At 37.8% G+C, this 17,114-nt stretch overlaps 1 protein-coding gene across 2 annotated transcripts in view; it reads right to left on the reverse strand.

The window, feature by feature from the left end:
• DCLK1 (doublecortin like kinase 1) overlaps positions 1-17,114 on the reverse strand; it is a 539,423-nt gene that overhangs the window by 238,450 nt on the left and 283,859 nt on the right. For both annotated transcript variants that reach the window (XM_070409184.1, XM_070409185.1), the window contains exon 4: positions 16,419-16,518. In XM_070409184.1, coding sequence (XP_070265285.1) covers positions 16,419-16,518 — 100 coding nt within the window. The remainder of the gene's footprint in view (positions 1-16,418; positions 16,519-17,114) is intronic.

Genomic DNA, 17,114 nt, shown 5'->3' on the forward strand with positions numbered 1-17,114 from the left:
CTAATCCCCAAACCAGATAAAGACATTGCAAAGAAAGAGAATTACAGGCCAATATCCCAGATGAACATAGATGCTAAAATCCTCAACGAAATTCTAGCAAGTCAGATTCAGCATTACATTAAAAAGATCATACACCATGACCAAGTGGGATTTATTCTTGGGATGCAAGGCTGGTACAATATCTGCAAACCAAGAAATGTGATACATCACATAAACAAACTGAGAGACAAAAATCACATAATCATATCAATTGGTGCAGAAAAAGCATTTGACAAAATCCAACACCCTTTCTTGATAAAAACTCCCAACAAAGTGGGAATAGAGGGAACATATCTCAACATAATAAAAGCCTTATATAGCAAACCTACAGCCAACATCATACTCAATGGGCAAAAACTAAAACCATTTCCCCTAAGAACAGGAACAAGACAAGGATGACCACTTTCACCAATCCTGTTTGACATAGTACTGGAAGTGCTAGCCATAGCAATCTGACAATAAAAAGAAATAAAAGGCATCCAAAATGGAAGAAAAAAAAAAGTAAAACTGTCATTATTCACAGATGACATGATATTGTACATAGAAAATACTAAAGACTCCATAAAAAAACTACTAGACTTAATAAATAAATTTGGCAATATGACAGGATACAAAACAAACATCCAGAAATATATGGCTATTTTATACACCAATAATGAACACACAGAAAGAGAAACTAATAAAACAATCCCATTTACCATTGCACTAAAAAAATTAAGATATCTAGGAATAAACTTAACTGAGGAAGTAAAAGACCTGTACTCAGAAAACTACAGGCCATTGAAAAAAGAGATAGAGGAAGACATAAAAAAATTTGAAGAATATACTATGTTCATGGATTGGTAGAATCAACATAATTAAAATGTCCATACTACCCAAAACAATCTATAGATTCAATGCAATCCCCATTAAAATACCAATGGTATATTTCACAGACCTAGAACAAACTCTCCAAAATTTCATATGGAATACAAAAAAGACTCTGAATAGCCACAGCAATCCTGAGAAAGAAGAACAAAGTTGGAGAGATCAAATACCAGATATTAAGCTATATTACAAAGCCACTTTGCTCAAAACTGCTTGGTACAGGCTGAAGAAGAGACATATAGACCAATGGAACAAAACAGAAAACCGACAAATCAACCCAAGCCATTATGGTCAATTAATATTTGACAAAGGAGGCAAGAGCATACAATGGAGTCAAGACAGACTCTTCAATAAATGATGTTGCAAAAATTGGACAGATACATGCTAAAAAATGAAACTAGACCACCAACTTACACCATACACAAAAATAAATTCAAAATAGATAAAGGATTTAAACATAAGATGAGAAATCATAAAAATCTTACAAGAATCCATAGGCAACAAAATATCAGACGTGGCAATATCTTTACCAATACAGCTCCTAGGACAATGAAACTAAGGAGAAAATAAACAAATGGGACTACATCAAAATAAAAAGCTTCTGCATAGCAAAAGAAACCATCAACAAAACAACAAGAAATCCCACTGCATGGGAGAACATATTTACCAATGTTATCTCTGATAAGGGTTTAATCTCCAAAATTTATAGGGAACTCATACAACTTAATAAAAGGAAGATAAACAATCCCATCAAAAAATGGGCAAAGACCTAAATAGACACTTTTTGAAAGAGGACATACAGAAGGCCAAGAGACATATGAAAACATGCTCAAAGTCACTAATCATCCAAAAGATGCAAAACAAAACAACTATGAGGTACCATCTCACACCTATCAGAATGGCTATCATCAACAAATCAACAAAGGACAAGTGCTGGGGAGGATGCAGAGTAAACGAAACCCTCATGCACTGTTGGTGGGAATGGAGACTGGTGCAGCCACTGTGAAAACAGTTTAGAGCTTCCTCAAAAAATTAAAAATGGAACTCCCATTTGACCCAGTAATCCCACTTCTAGGAATATATCCCAAGTAATCAGAAACATCAATCAGATAATATATTGCACCCATATGTTCATAGCAGCACAATTTACCATAGCTAAGATTTGGAACCAGCCTAAGTGCTCATCAGCAGATTAAGTAGATTTGAAAACTGTGATACATCTATACAATGGAATACTATGCTGCGGTAAAAAAGAAGGAATTCTTACCATTTGCAACAGCATGGATGGACCTGGAGAGTATTATGCTAAGCTAAATAAGCCAGTCAGAGAAAGATAAATGTCACATGATCTCACTCAATATAATGAACAACATAAACTGATGAACAAACATAAAGACAGAAGCATCAAACAGACGGTCCAACCTAAAAGGGAAGGCAGGGAGGGGGTGAGGGTGTTAGAGACCAACCAAGGGACTTATATGCATGAATATGAGCATAACCAATAGACACAGACAGTATGGGGGTTCTGGAGGGCATGTGCTAGGGGAGAAGGAAGACTTATGTAATACTTTAAACAATAAAGAATTTAAATTAAAAGAAAAGATTATCTCTTCAATAAATAGTGCTGGGAAAACTGGAAAGCCACACACAAATTAACTAAACTGGATTAGAGTTTGTCCCCATGTACAAAAATTTATTCAAAATGGATCAAAGATCTAAATATATGACCTGAAACAATAAGTTACATAGAAGAAAATATAGGTATCAAATGTATGGACCTTGCCATAGAGAAAATTTTTTGAACTTGACCCCAAAGGCAAGGGAATTAAAGGCAAAAATAAATGAATGGGACTATATAAAACTAAAAAGCTTCTGCAAAGCAAAAGAAACTGACAACAGAACAAAGAGGCAGCTAACCAGATGGAAGAGGATATTTGCAAATAGTAGCTCTGACAAAGGTTTAATTTTCAAAATATATAAAGAACTCATAAAACTCAACACCAAACAAACAAATAGTCAAATCAAAAAGTGGGCAGAGAACCTGAATAGACACCTCTCCCAAGAAGATCTACAACCAGTCAATAGATATATAAAATGATGTTCACTGGCAATTAGGGAAATGCAAATAAAAACTACAATTAGCCTGGACAGTGTTGCTTAGTGGTTGAGTATCCATCCATGAACCAGGAGGTCACTATTTAATTGCCAGTCAGTGCACATGCCGTGTCGTGGGTTGGATCCCCAGTAGGAGGCAGCCAATCAATGTTTTTCTCTCATGATGTTTCTGTATCTCTATTCCTCTCCCTTCCTCTCTCTAAAATCAATAAATATATTTTTAAAAAACTACAATGAGATGCAATCTCAAACCTATTAGAGTGGCCATTATTAACAAGACAAACAACAAATTTTGGACAGTTTGTGGGTAAAAGGAAACCCTAATTCACTGCTAGTGGGAATGCAGACTGGTACAATCATTATGGAAAGCAGTCTGGTGATTCCTCAAAAAAATAAGAATAGATCTACCATATCACCCAGCAATCCCTCTCCTGAGTATATACCCAAATAACTCAAAATCATGTATTCACAATGATATATGCACCCTATGTTTATTAAAGCATTATTCACTGTGGCCAAGACATGGAAACAACCAAAGTGTCCTGTGATGGATGACTGTATAAAGAAGATGCCGTACATATACACAATGGAATACTACTCAGCCATAAGAAAGGATGAAATAGCGCCATTTGCAACAACATGGATGGATCTTGAAGCCATTATGCTAAGTGAAATAAGTCAATCATAAAAAGGTAAGAACCATATAATTTCACTCATCTGTGGAATATAAAACTGAAACTTATGAACACAAACAGCAGTGTGGTGATTGCCAGAGAGAAGGAGGTGGGGGGAGAAGGGGGTTCTAATATATGGTGACAGGAGAAGATTTGACTTTGTGTGGTGGACACATGGTGCAATATACAGATATTGTAACATAGAAATACATACCTGAAACCTATATGTTCATGTTGACCAATGTCACCCCAATAAATTTAATAAAAATAAGTAAATGAATAAGAAGAGGAGTTCAGCTGTGGGATGTGTTACATTTCAGGTGCTGTGAAATAATCGTAAGAAAGTTCATAATAGAACATTGGAAATATGGTTCTGGAGCTCATGAGAAGAGTCAGCGTTAGAGATACATATTTAAGAGGAGGTATACTTAGAGACTGAGTGTGTTGTCAAATATAAACAAACTTGGCTTTGAACTCTGCCTTCAACACTAACTAGCTGTGTGGTCTTGGACAAATTTATCATCAAAGCCTTAATTTCCTTAATTGTAAAATTGGGAAAATTATACATACTTCAAAGGCTTTGCTTATTGCATACCATCTGGTTGCCATTTGTCACCATCACTGTCTACCATCACTATCATTGCTGAAACCATTAAGGTAGATGAACTTGGCTAGGAATAGAGTAATTAAGTAGAAAAAAAAGATTGGGGAATGAATCTTAGGGAACAATTATTAAGGCCTATATGGAACAAGAACACAACTGAAAAAAAAGATCAGGAATAGTCAAGGAGGTGGACATAAGACCAGGACAGCAAAACACCATGAAGAACAAAGGGGAGAGAATTTCAAGGACGGAATCATTAAAAATGTCAAATGTGCCCTAACCGGTTTGGCTCAGTGGATAGAGCGTCAGCCTATGGACTCAAGGGTCCCAGGTTCGATTCAGGTCAAGGGCATGTACCTTGGTTGCAGGCACATCCCCAGTAAGGAGTGTGCAGGAGGCAGCTGATCGATGTTTCTCTCTCATCGATGTTTCTAACTCTCTATCCCTCTCCCTTCCTCTCTGTAAGAAAGCAATAAAATATATTTTAAAAAATGTCAAATGCTACAAAAAAGTTGAGGTGGAAGAAGGGAAAAAATGAAAATATTGGATATAGTAATTAGAAGATTATCTTTGTTTAATTGAACTATTTTATATGTGGTAGGAGTAGGAGGCAAATGTAATAGGATTTCAAATTGATACTTTTACCCAAACTCCAATGGGATGTAAATTAGATACTAAAGTAAATTGTGAGATGTAAATTTCAAAGTAGATATAAGCAAAAAATTACATGCCTTAGTTTTCTTACCCACCTCAAAGGTATAAAAGGCTTACGTTATTACAGAGAAAGAAGATTGATAAGGTTTTCTTTAGAGAGAGCTGCGCTGTGAATTCCCTTATTCTAAAAGATGGGAGTTGCTTCCTTTTGGTTCAGTTGGTGCTTCACTAGGAGATTTGAAGAGCTTAGTCATTGTTGTGTATGGGTAGAGGGATACAGGCGACTGGTGTTTGAATGTTTGGCTCTCATCCTCAAAACTCTGGCAGCCGCATGAAGGCAACTTGGGTGCATTGAGTGCATGGGCTGGTGTAAAGGACATATGAATGCTTTGATTAATCTGATGGAGTTGGCATGAATCTAATTTAAATTATCCCCTAGAAGATCATCTGAAGCCAACAGGGAGAGCTTTTGAAAACAATAGAAAGAGAAACATCCAAAGCTGGAAGAAACAGAATTGATGGCATCAAAAAAAGAATATTGGAAAGTTCCCAGTGAGAGTCCCTGAAAACACCCATAAGAGAAGCTGGCTTTATGTAACATCTGCTGTCCAAGAGAGCCTGAAGCCATCTTACAACAGTACAGTCAGGTATGGACCTTCTACCTCCCCCTTCCTCATCATCCACTCAACTCCTACTTTACCTATTCTAATCCTGAAAGGATAAAAAACCACAGGGAGGAGGTGAGTGAAAAAGAGAGAAGGCATCAACCTGACCATTTTCCTTTTACTACATCGAGCCTTAGATAGATATGGAAAAAGAACTTCAATTTTGAATGATATTGCCTAGGACTGGATAGTTTCAGTTATGAATTAACATGGTGATTTGTAGCTAAAAAAGTCCATAATACTTTTTACTCTCTTAGGAGGAAGCAGAAAAGTCTTGAGATTGTCCAAGTATCCATTGGCAAAAGAAGAACCTCTGCCACTGTATAAATTTAAAAGGATAGTGGAAGATATTGTTTACATGAAAAACCCCTCATAATTCTTGTGTTTTCAAAGTATCATTTACCCAAAGATATAAGAAGTGAGCCTCTAGGACTGTAACTTTAAAAAAAAACTGTTGGTAATGGGGGGAAAGGGAGACATATATAATACTTTCAACAATAAAGAATTTAAATAAAAAAATAAAAAGCTGTTTGCAGAGACAGAAAGGGCATTGCAGTTCGATAAGATGATAGAGATGACTGAAGGCTCTTTTAGGATAAGAGAAATGTAGACATGGCCACAGGTTGAGGAGAAAGAGGCAATAAAGATAGGATAAAACAAGGAATCCACAAAAATGATAGGAAAGGAGAGCTGATGAGGCAAGTCACAAAGAAGAGTGAACACAAAATCAAAAACACTCTCATTGCTTTTATGAAGGAAAAGACTCTTCTTTCTTGAAAGGTGAGAGAACAAAAGGGAGGAGAAGATGAGTTACAATAATGCCTTGGCAGGGCCAGACTAAATGGTTTTGTCAGCCTTATACTTCCCTTAGGCTGGACATTCCCCACCCCTGATCTAGAGGGAAAGAAAAATAAAATAGTTGATAGTGAATGACTTTGATCATCCCAAGGACTAGGGGAAAGCTCATCTTCTAAGATTGAAGGCAGTAGGTGGTATTTATTATTCTGGAGGGAAGAATTTGGACCACTGTGTACAAGCTAGAGAGATATTAATTAGGGCTCAATATAAAAAAGAACTTATTAAAAATTAGCACTAGTGGGCAGTGGAATTGGCCTTTTAATAAGTTGTAAGCTTCCAGAAACAGGGGGCTCTAGTTGAAGATAAAAGAACAATGGTTGCAATGCTGTGGGGAGGACTTGTGTATTGGAAGGGAGGGTGAGCTGATGATCTCCAAGACTCTTAATGTACAGGATTCATTTTCAATGTTATATTTTGTAGGATTTGTCTATATCAGTAATTCAGGGTTTACTGATACTGAATACAATAAAAAGAAACTCATGAGGACCAGAAGAGAAAGTATAAAGAAAAGATTACATATGTTATATAATATCATGATTTCCAAAGTAGAAAATCATCTATGTAGCAAAGGAACTAGCTTGTCCTTGAGTTAGATTCTGTCTCCAAAGTACAATATTCTATATGTCTCCATAGCTTGGCAGTGGACTAAAACTAAAATTATCACTGTGTTCTGGGAAATTTTATATTTATGCATGAGCTAAAATGTAGCTAAGATGGAGAAAGTCTCCAGAACCCCTGTGGTTTTTCCACTCCTAAGAGGCAAATGAGAACTTGCTAATAAGAGCAAAGCACATTAGCCAGTGTGTTCTCCATTTGAAACAAAACCCTCTATTTCAAACATCAGGCTTCATTCCATAATCAATGCAATAAGGACTGATTATACTAGATTTTCTGTACAATACTTAAATGTCACAGAAACTTGGCAATTATTCAATAAGACAGCTCTAATGTGTTTTTTATAAGAACTGTACATTTCTAGAATTAACATACTGAAACAACAAAATTTTTCAGCATAAACTACCACACATTTTAAAGAAATCTGCACATAAATTCAATTTAAACTGGTCATATAATCCAGTTAAAATTTTAAATCTATAAAGAATTTCCAGTCTCTTGTGATTCATTAGGCATTTTACTGCAATATTTTTTCCAAAGAGATAAAATACACAAGAGCAAAAATGAAACATTTTTGCATTCTGAATCCAAATTCAGTATATAAGATCACTTGGCATCTTTATTCATCTATTTATTTATTTTGGTTTTAACTTTAAAAATATTTATTTTCCAATTACAGTTTACAGTCAACATTATTTTGTATTAGTTTCATGTGTATAGCACAGTGGTTAAACAATCATATATTTTACAAAGTGTCCCCCCCGATATTTCAAGTAGCCACCTGACACTGTACATAGTAATTGCACCAATATTGACTATATTCCCTATGCTGTAGTTTACATCCCTGTGACTATTTTGTGACTATCAATTTGACTACAAATGTGTAGTTCTTGATCCCTTCACCTTTTTTGCCCAGTCCCCCAACCCCCATTCTCTGTATCTATGAGTCTGTTTTAATTTTTTGTTTGATTATTTTGTTCTTTAAATTCTCTATATAAGTAAAATCATATGATATTTATCTTTCTCTTATTGACTTATTTCACTTAGCATAATACCATGTAGGTCCATCCATACTGTCCTTTGACATCTTTAAACATAAACAATATTAAAAGTCACATTTCATGTAAGCATTACTGCTACAATTATTTGTGTCCAGCACATTGCCTGGCTCATGGTAAGTTAGCTTAGCTTATTGAATAATAAATGGATGCATAAAAGAATGAACTTTGTTAGTAGTGCTCAAAAACCACTTTGTGAGGAGGCCTGGTCTTTACCCAGATTCTGAACATCTTTCCAGTGTTCCCAGTGACCTGTGGTTTCCTAGCATCAGTTGCTCCAGGACAGATCAGTGCAGCTGTCAAAAATCCCTTGGACCTGCCGGCTGGTATTGCTCAGTGGTTGAGTGTTGACCTATGAACCAGACAGTCATGGTTCGATTCCAGGTCAGGACACATGCCTGGGTTGCAGGCTCAATCCCCAGTGTGGAGTATGCAGGAGGCAGCCAATCAATGATTCTCTCATCATTGATGTTTCTGTCTCTCTCTCCCTCTACCTTTTTCTCTGAAATCAATAAAAATGTATATATATATATTTTTAAAAAATCTCTTGGACCCAAATTAACAAGGACATAAGGGCTGGGACTCCTGAACATTGTCAGTTGTAGAAGTCTGACTGGTTCTAAATGCGATTTGGTTAATCTTCCAGAGATTCCCTCCAGAGCAGGGTGAATATCTTCAAAGGTCCTAAATTCCTCTTCACTCCACCACAGGAATAAAAGTGAGAGTGAGAAGAAAGCAACAGATAATCACTTTTTGTTCCCAAGAGTACCAAAAGCAAACCTTGGTGACATCTGCCTCCAATTAAGCCTTGCAAATGAATCTAAGTGATGGAGTGCAGCTGCAATCCACTAGGAGATATATTTCAGCTGAGGTGTCACTCACTAACATCAGTCACTAAGTAATAAGGAACACAGTTTTGAATGTGCTTTTACATTTATTATCTTATTTGAGGTCCATTACAACTCAGGAAAAAAATGGTGTTTTACAGAATAGAAAGCAGGTGTGGAGATTTAGAGACCACACAGCAAGTAGGACATAGAGCTTGGACCAGACCTGTGTCTTCTAACCTTAATCCAATACTGTTTCTACTGTTTCAGCTTCTAACCCTGTTTTCCTTTCACCCAGAATTGGGGAGAGCAATTAGGATCCTGTGGTGAGTGATGCCTGAGGCCACTTGTCTCATCTCTTTCAGGACATGAGTCTCTGGAAAGTGGTCAGAATGAAACATTTCTAGAAACATTTACCAAGCAGATTCTGGGAACCCAACTCCATGGGGGTCCATAAGAGCAGCTGAGGAAATGTTCCTTTAGAATCACATACCCAGGAAGAACCTGTACTCAGATGGGTCTATCTCAGGGGTGGGCAAACTTTTTGACTCGAGGGCCACAATGGGTTCTTAAACTGGACCGGAGGGCCGGAACAAAAGCATGGATGGAGTGTTTGTGTGAACTAATATAAATTCAAAGTAAACATCATTACATAAAAGGGTACAGTCTTATTTTTTTTAGTTTTATTCATTTCAAGCGGGCCGTAGTTTGCCCACGGCTGGTCTATCTGGTGCAGAGAGAAACTGGATTGGCATTCTGCAGAGACACTATGCACACACACACACGTGGACACACACACACACACACACACACACGTGGACACATAGAGTAGCCAAAAAGTCTTAGAACAGTTTTAAACTTTCATAATTTCAGAAGCATAAATGTCACAAACTTACAAAAAAACATCATGTGAGAGTTCAATTATTTAAATTTCTTCTATACTTCTATACCAGTTTTGTGAATTTTTATTGACATTCACGAAATTCATGCACTGGCTGGTGGAGGGAGGGTCCCTCAGCCCAGCCTGCACCTTCTCACAGTCCAGGAGCCCTCAGGGGATGTCCCCATGGGGAGTGGGCCTAAGCCAGCATTTGAACATCTGTAGCGCTGCCTTGGAGGCGGGAGAGGCTCCCACTACTGCTGCTGTGCTTGCCAGCCATGAGCCCGGTTTCTGGCTGAGCGGTACTCCCCCTGTGGGAGCGCACTGACCACCAGGGGGCAGTTTCTGCATTGAGCATCTGTCCCCTGGTGGTCAGTGTGTCATTCTGCCATTCTGCCATTCAGTCGATTTGCATATTAGCCTTTTATTATATAGGATAATATACTTATACTACATACAGTAAATGAGCCATAATAAGCCTGCAGTGAACTAAAGTTAATTGTCATATGTGCTACTGTTAAAACTACATTGATGTTAACCAAGCTTGTAGAACTGGCTTTTTTAAAAAATAAAAATCCCCAGAGCATTACTTTTTGTTTGTACCAATTCAGTTTTATCTTCTTAGAAACTACCTCCTATAAAAATCCTTGTGAATTCTCATCTTATCTTCTGCTGCATTAGCTTCCCTCCCATATGACTTCATCCACACACCATCAACTTTTCGAGTGGGCATTTCTAACAATGCTGAATGATACAGAACCCAAACCAGAACTCTGTGCTATGACTCTCATCAAACAAACAACCACTCCCTTCAGAGACATTAAGAGCCAATTCTAACAGAGGTCTCCTCCAGCACATTTGACAAAGACCTGGAAATCAGTACCTTTTGGACAAGGCAACTCAATTAAAAATACAACCACCTCTAGCATTCAGACCATATATTTTCATCTTAGTCAAAGGGGCTCAGACTGCCCACAGCATTCATTCCTCTGATCCATCAGGTGATACTACCTATAAAAGGTCAGATGAGAGGCAACCTTGTCACAGATCTGTTGTTTATGTATTCTACTAATGAATATAAAGCTATAGCTTTGCAAATCTAAAGACAGGTCAAAGCAAACAAATAGAAATTATTTTACTTGTAACTCAAGTTCAAATAAAGTTTGGACAAGTTCAAACAACATTTGTGGTGGAATAAATTGTGTCTTTCCCAAAGTTATGTTGAGGCCTATACATGTGACCTTACTTAGAAATAGGGTCTTTGTAGATGTTATCATGTTATAATGAGGTCAGGCTGGATTAGGGTGGACCCTAATTCAATAACTGGTGTCCTTATAAGAAGAAGCAATTTTGGAACCACTTTCGAAGGGGAGAATCGAAGATGGCGGCATAGGTAAACACCGGCTATGCCGCCGTAAACAACCACTTCAAAAATACAACTAAAAGACGGAACGGACATCAACCAGAACCACAGGAAGGCTGGCTGAGGAGAGACTCTTCAACTAGAAGGAAAAACAACAGCAAACCGAGGCTCAGAGGAGGCGCAGTGTGGAAAATTTAAAGTTACGGTGGTGCGGCGGTGTGCGCGCAAAGCGGGCTGGTGGCTGAGGGCGCGGTTGTCGTTTTCAATCAGGAGGGAGTCTCAGACTCTGGGCTACAGATCCGGGCGAGTCTCTAGGGACCCAGACTCAAACGGGAGAAGCGGGACTGTCTGGCTACGGTCCCTCAGAGGTTTGCAGCGGTTGCGGCGACAGAGAGGCAGAGTCCCTGGGGACGGACTGAGAGCAGCCATAGCTGCTCCCTCCCCCTGCCCTGTTGAGCCCGCCCCGCCCAAGCCCTGCGCAGAGCCATTTGCCGATCACCTCAGGCAAAGGCTGGATTAGCGCCTCCCCAGAGGACTGAAGTTTTCCACACAGCTGATTCCTACAGCCAGTCGGCCTGGTGGTCAAATCCCTCTAGTGTTAACTACAACAATTAAGGCTTGGCTAGAACAAGACTGTGCACAAAGACCACAAGGGGGTGCACCAAGAAAGCATAAAAGATGCGGAGACAAAAAAACATGACAGAAATGGAGGATATGGAGCTAAAAATCGCAATTTTGAGGGCTTGCTATAAACTTGAGCAGAGCCTCACGAAAACTAATGAGACCCTCGATGCTACGATAAAGAAATTAGAAAGTAAGCATACACGGACTGAAATAAAGAATATTATACCCAATAGCAGACCAGAGGAGCACAAGAATCAAACCAAAGATTTGACAAAAAACACCCAACTGGAAAAGCAAAATGAAAAAAGAATCCAAAAGTGTGAAGATAGTGTAAGGAGCCTCTGGGACAGTTTCAAGCGGACTAATATCAGAATAATTGGGGTGCCAGAAGATGAGAGACAGCAAGATATTGAAAAACTATTTCAAGAAATAATGGCAGAAAACTTCCCCCACCTGGTGAAAGAAATGGACTTACAGGTCCAAGAAGCCCAGAGAACCCCAAACAAAAGGAATCCAAAGAGGACCACACCAAGACACATCATAATTAAAATGCCAAGAGCAAAAGACAAAGAGAGAATCTTAAAAGCAGCAAGAGAAAGAGACTCAATTACCTACAAGGGAATACCCATACGACTGTCAGCTGATTTCTCAACAGAAACTTTGCAGGCCAGAAGGGAATGGCAAGAAATATTCAAAGTGCTGAATACCAAGAACCTACAACCAAGATTACTTTATCCAGCAAAGCTATCATTCAGAATTGAAGGTCAGATAAAGAGCTTCACAGACAAGGAAAAGCTAAAGGAGTTCATCACCACTAAACCAGTATTACACGAAATACTGAAAGGTATCCTTTAAGAAGAGGAAGAAGAAAAAGGTAAAGATACAAATTGACAACAACAAATATGCATCTATCAACAAGTGAATCTAAGAATCAAGTGAATAAATAATCTGATGTACAGAATAAACTGGTGCTTATAATGAACCAGGGACATAGAAAGGGAATGGACTGACTATTCTTGCGGGGGAAAGGGGAATGGGAGATTCGGGAAGAGACTGGACAAAAATCGTGCACCTATGGATGAGGACAGTGGGTGGGGAGTGAGGGCGGAGGGTGGGGCGGGAACTGGAAGGAGGGGAGTTATGGGGGGGGGGGAAGAAGAACAAATGTAATCCGAACAATAAAAATTTAATAAAAAAGAAGAAGCAATTTTGTACACAGAGAGAGGCCACATGAAAATGGAGGCAGAGATCAGAGTGATGCTGGGACAAACCCAGGGATGCCAAGGATTGCTGGCAACCACCAGAAACCATACTCTGTGGAGGCATAGTGTTTCCCATACTTTGATTTTTAACTTTTGGCCTCCAGAATTGTTCCAGAATCAATTTCTATTGTTTTAAGCCCTCAGTTTGTGGAACTTTGTTACACCAGCCCTAGGAAACTTAAACATTTAAGCAAAAATATGTATATTTAAATCAATGCCTATTAACATCAGAATCAAGAGCACTAATAAATTAGTTAAAACAAAAGAGGATGACAGTTATTTAGGCCTGGTAGGGTTGAGGTGAGTGGGTGAAGAAATTGGCCAAGCAAATTTGGGGACATCAGTGTTGAGGCTGGGGGTTGGGTCGACAAAAGTTGACATCCTGTGACAGACTCATCACCAAGGAGTTAATTGTCCCACCCAGGTGTGAGGCAAGCATTTCTCAACAAAATCTTACCACTTTTTAATGGCAACAAATAAAAAATTTGTCAACTTATCATCAATATATAGGCACAACCAGGTTAAGCTTCTTGTCTCCAATTTGGCATTTTCCTGGATGATATTTCATCATTCTAAATTAGACAGCAAGCCATGCTGGAGAAGGATCTGTTGGCCTATCTGTCTTTCTATATAGAACTGTATCCACCATTTTTGAAGGTGCTGAGACTCCACTCATTGATGATGATATCGCTAAAACAGTTATATTTTGAGCTGGAAGCAGGAAGGTGTTTTTGTGGGTTGTTTGTTTTTTGTTTTGTTTTGTTTTTGTTTTTTTTCCAGGTGAAAACTTAGGGGAGGAAGGAGGCTCCTTACAGTTTCTAATATTGCTCTGGCTCTAGTATAGCCCCATGAAATACAAGTATCTAATGGTAAACTTCTCACTGGTTAGACCTTAAGAGCAGCTTCCAGGAACTTTTCCAGCAGTAATTAGGGGGATGTAATGTTGCTAATCCTGAACACACTGGGAGCCGGGTTAATTTTGAAAGATAAAATAAAAGTACTGCCTTACAGCAAAAGGCCACTTCTTGGCACCATTAGATCAAGCACAGTACTGGGTAAGTATTAATTCTGAAGATGTCAGTATCAGCAGCGGTACAGGAAGCTACTCGGAACAGGCCAAATGAAGCCTCAATGTGCAAATGCCATTTAGCAAGTACATATAAGCTAGGCTAAATTATGCTCAGAGCACTTTCTAGAAGATTCAAATTTTAATATATTAGCATTAAAACATGCCGTACAAGCAACAGGGAAATTGCAGTTGTCAACATGTGATTTTAGTTTCAGGGTTAAATTCATCCAAGAAAATAAAATTTTAATTTAGATTCTCTCCCCCTCCCCAATCCACATGCTTCTTTTAGGATGGGGGAGAACACAGTTACTCAGCAAATATATTTCACATCAAGAAATAGGGTATATTCATCAGGAGAAAGGATGTGAAGTTCTCACTTTCTCTCTCAAACAGTTTGAAGTGGGCCTGCAAAGGGCCAAACCACAAATTATGGGCAAGTTGTCCTGATGCATGTGTGATGTGCACTGCTGTGCCGATAGAGAGATAGATAAATACTTAGATAGATAGGTAGATAGATAAGATAGACGAATAGATGATAGATAAATAGATAGATAGATAGATAGACAGACAGACAGACAGACAGATAGATAGATAGATAGATAGATAGATAGATAGATAGATAGATAGATAGAGATAGATAGACAGACAGACATAGATACACAAATAGAGATAGGGAGAGATCTGTATGAATCCTTTTTAATGAGAAAGGATTCTAACATGGGGTAGAACGAGACTGGGGGCTTGGGAACCCCAGGCCAACTCTGCTGATGTGAAACTGAGCTGTATTCCAGTTCCAGTCTGATAGGTTGTTTTCTATATCAAAGCAACAAATGAAACTTTCATTTCAGAATGCATCTGGTCTCTCAGACCATTCTATTAGAAGCAGCTATTTTCTTTAAATTGAAAGTCAAGACAGTTTATTTTTTTTTCAAAACTATGCTGTCAGCTCTTCTGCCTGACCCCTAACATTCATTTGTTCCACACAATGGCAAAGCTGCCTGAAGAAGGGATGGGATGGGTAGAGGTCTCTCCCCAAATCTTTGCCCCCAAAGGGCATGCCTATTAGAGATAATGACAGAACATATTTAGCAAAGAAAACTTATTTATAAGAAAAGAGGTACCAAACCACTCTTCCAGCTAAAAAATTTGAACCAAAATAACTTCAATCTTTCAAATGTCACCTCTATATATACTTTTATTGGGCATTTGAAATTTTCACAATAAAGAGGTAACCTTTCTTATCCTTATCCCTCCCTACACATTCTACATCACTTTTAAATGATGAAATAATTACATATGTTTAAATGCATGTAACTGATATGTATATATGCATATAATATAGATACTCTATGTGAATACACATCAGCAGTGTTAGAGCAGAAATATTACATCACTCATCATATTATGTTGGTGCTCATGTATTTCCCATCCATTTTGCTAAAAGCTTACTAATTTGTTTAATTGAATTTATCTAGGCAAAAAATTCATTCACTTCAAAAATCATTTCCAACTAGCTAGAATTTGAATTGTCAATAAGTATGTAATATTTCCCTAATTAAGTTAGAAGTAATATTATCATGGAAAGGCCTCTTTAATAACTTTTCCCATGATGCTGTTAAGGTTCTGAGATGATTTATAATACTAAACAAAACATCATTCTTGAGTCACAACCTTGGATATTCATTTCCTAAGATGTGTCTTTCCCTGTTTATTAACGGTCCCTTTTTTACATTTCATTTTTAATGGAAGTAAGCCACACTACTCTTTTTTTTTTAACCCTCGCAGATGGTGATGACATAAACTTCTGAAATGTTAAAAAAAAAGGGGGGGCACCAAGTCACTTTCCTAGTTAGGAACTAAAGGAAGTCACCTGAAAGACAAGCCTAGAAACATACTCAATAATTTTATGATTATAAATATCTCAAATATAAATTTTGAGGAAAATATACAGTTAAAATGTAGAAATCCACACCATGATTTTTATAGAACATCCTTTTAGTTATTAAGTGGTTATAAATTAGCCATTCATCATTGACCCTTCTAAATTATGTAACCTTTCCAATTATCATTTCATCTGTTTTCTATATAAAAAATCAAAGAAATTCAAGATATGGAAAAGACATACTGGATGAGGATCTGAAACTGATTTGGTAGCTTTAGAGTTGACATGATCTTGGCCTGGTGCAGCTCATTTTGGAAAGCTGCCTCAAATTTCCCCTGGTTTTGAACTTTTTTTTTCCTTACCACTTTCATCTAGCAAGAAATCATCCTGGTAACGGAACTTCTCTGGTCCACATGCAATAAAAATGTCATCGTCACCAAAAAAGTCCTGAAGGCACATCACCTACAAGAGAAAAGCATTGCACTCAGCAAGGGGTCAGCAGAACAGCAATTACTACAATGCACCAGCAAGTCAACATCTGCATGAAACCATTTCCTGTCTAATGCAATCAACAGGGCAGCTTCTCCACAGGAATTTCAAAGGAAGGTCTCCAGCATCTGTTACTAGTAAGAAACATGTTATGTTGCAGTTGTGCAGGAAGATGGGGTAAGGAAAATAGAACTATTAACTGTCACATTTATTACTTGATGTATCAATAGGCTCAGAGGTAATATCCCTTTATTTTTATAATAGAGAGAATGCAGCAACATGTGGAAAAGGAGCACCCTTTTTTTCCTTCTGAATATAATATTCCTTGATAGCAATAAAAGTCAGCATATGATTTCAGCAACAAATATGTTTTTTAGTAACTGATGTCATAATATGTACATGATGTTCACTGGGGTGACAACAGAAGAAAAATAGCTGTATCATAACATGAATATAATTATATCCTTTAGACCCCTTCTACATCTAGTTGAGACAAAAATATAACCCTTCATAATAATAGAAAAATAATAGAAAAAAGACAGTTATTACTGAGATTTAGATATGCAGAC

This window comes from Myotis yumanensis, unplaced genomic scaffold, assembly GCF_028538775.1.
Source record: "Myotis yumanensis isolate MYYU_CA2020_CCGP unplaced genomic scaffold, mMyoYum1.0.hap1 SCAF_3, whole genome shotgun sequence".
Classification (NCBI taxonomy): domain Eukaryota; kingdom Metazoa; phylum Chordata; class Mammalia; order Chiroptera; family Vespertilionidae; genus Myotis; species Myotis yumanensis.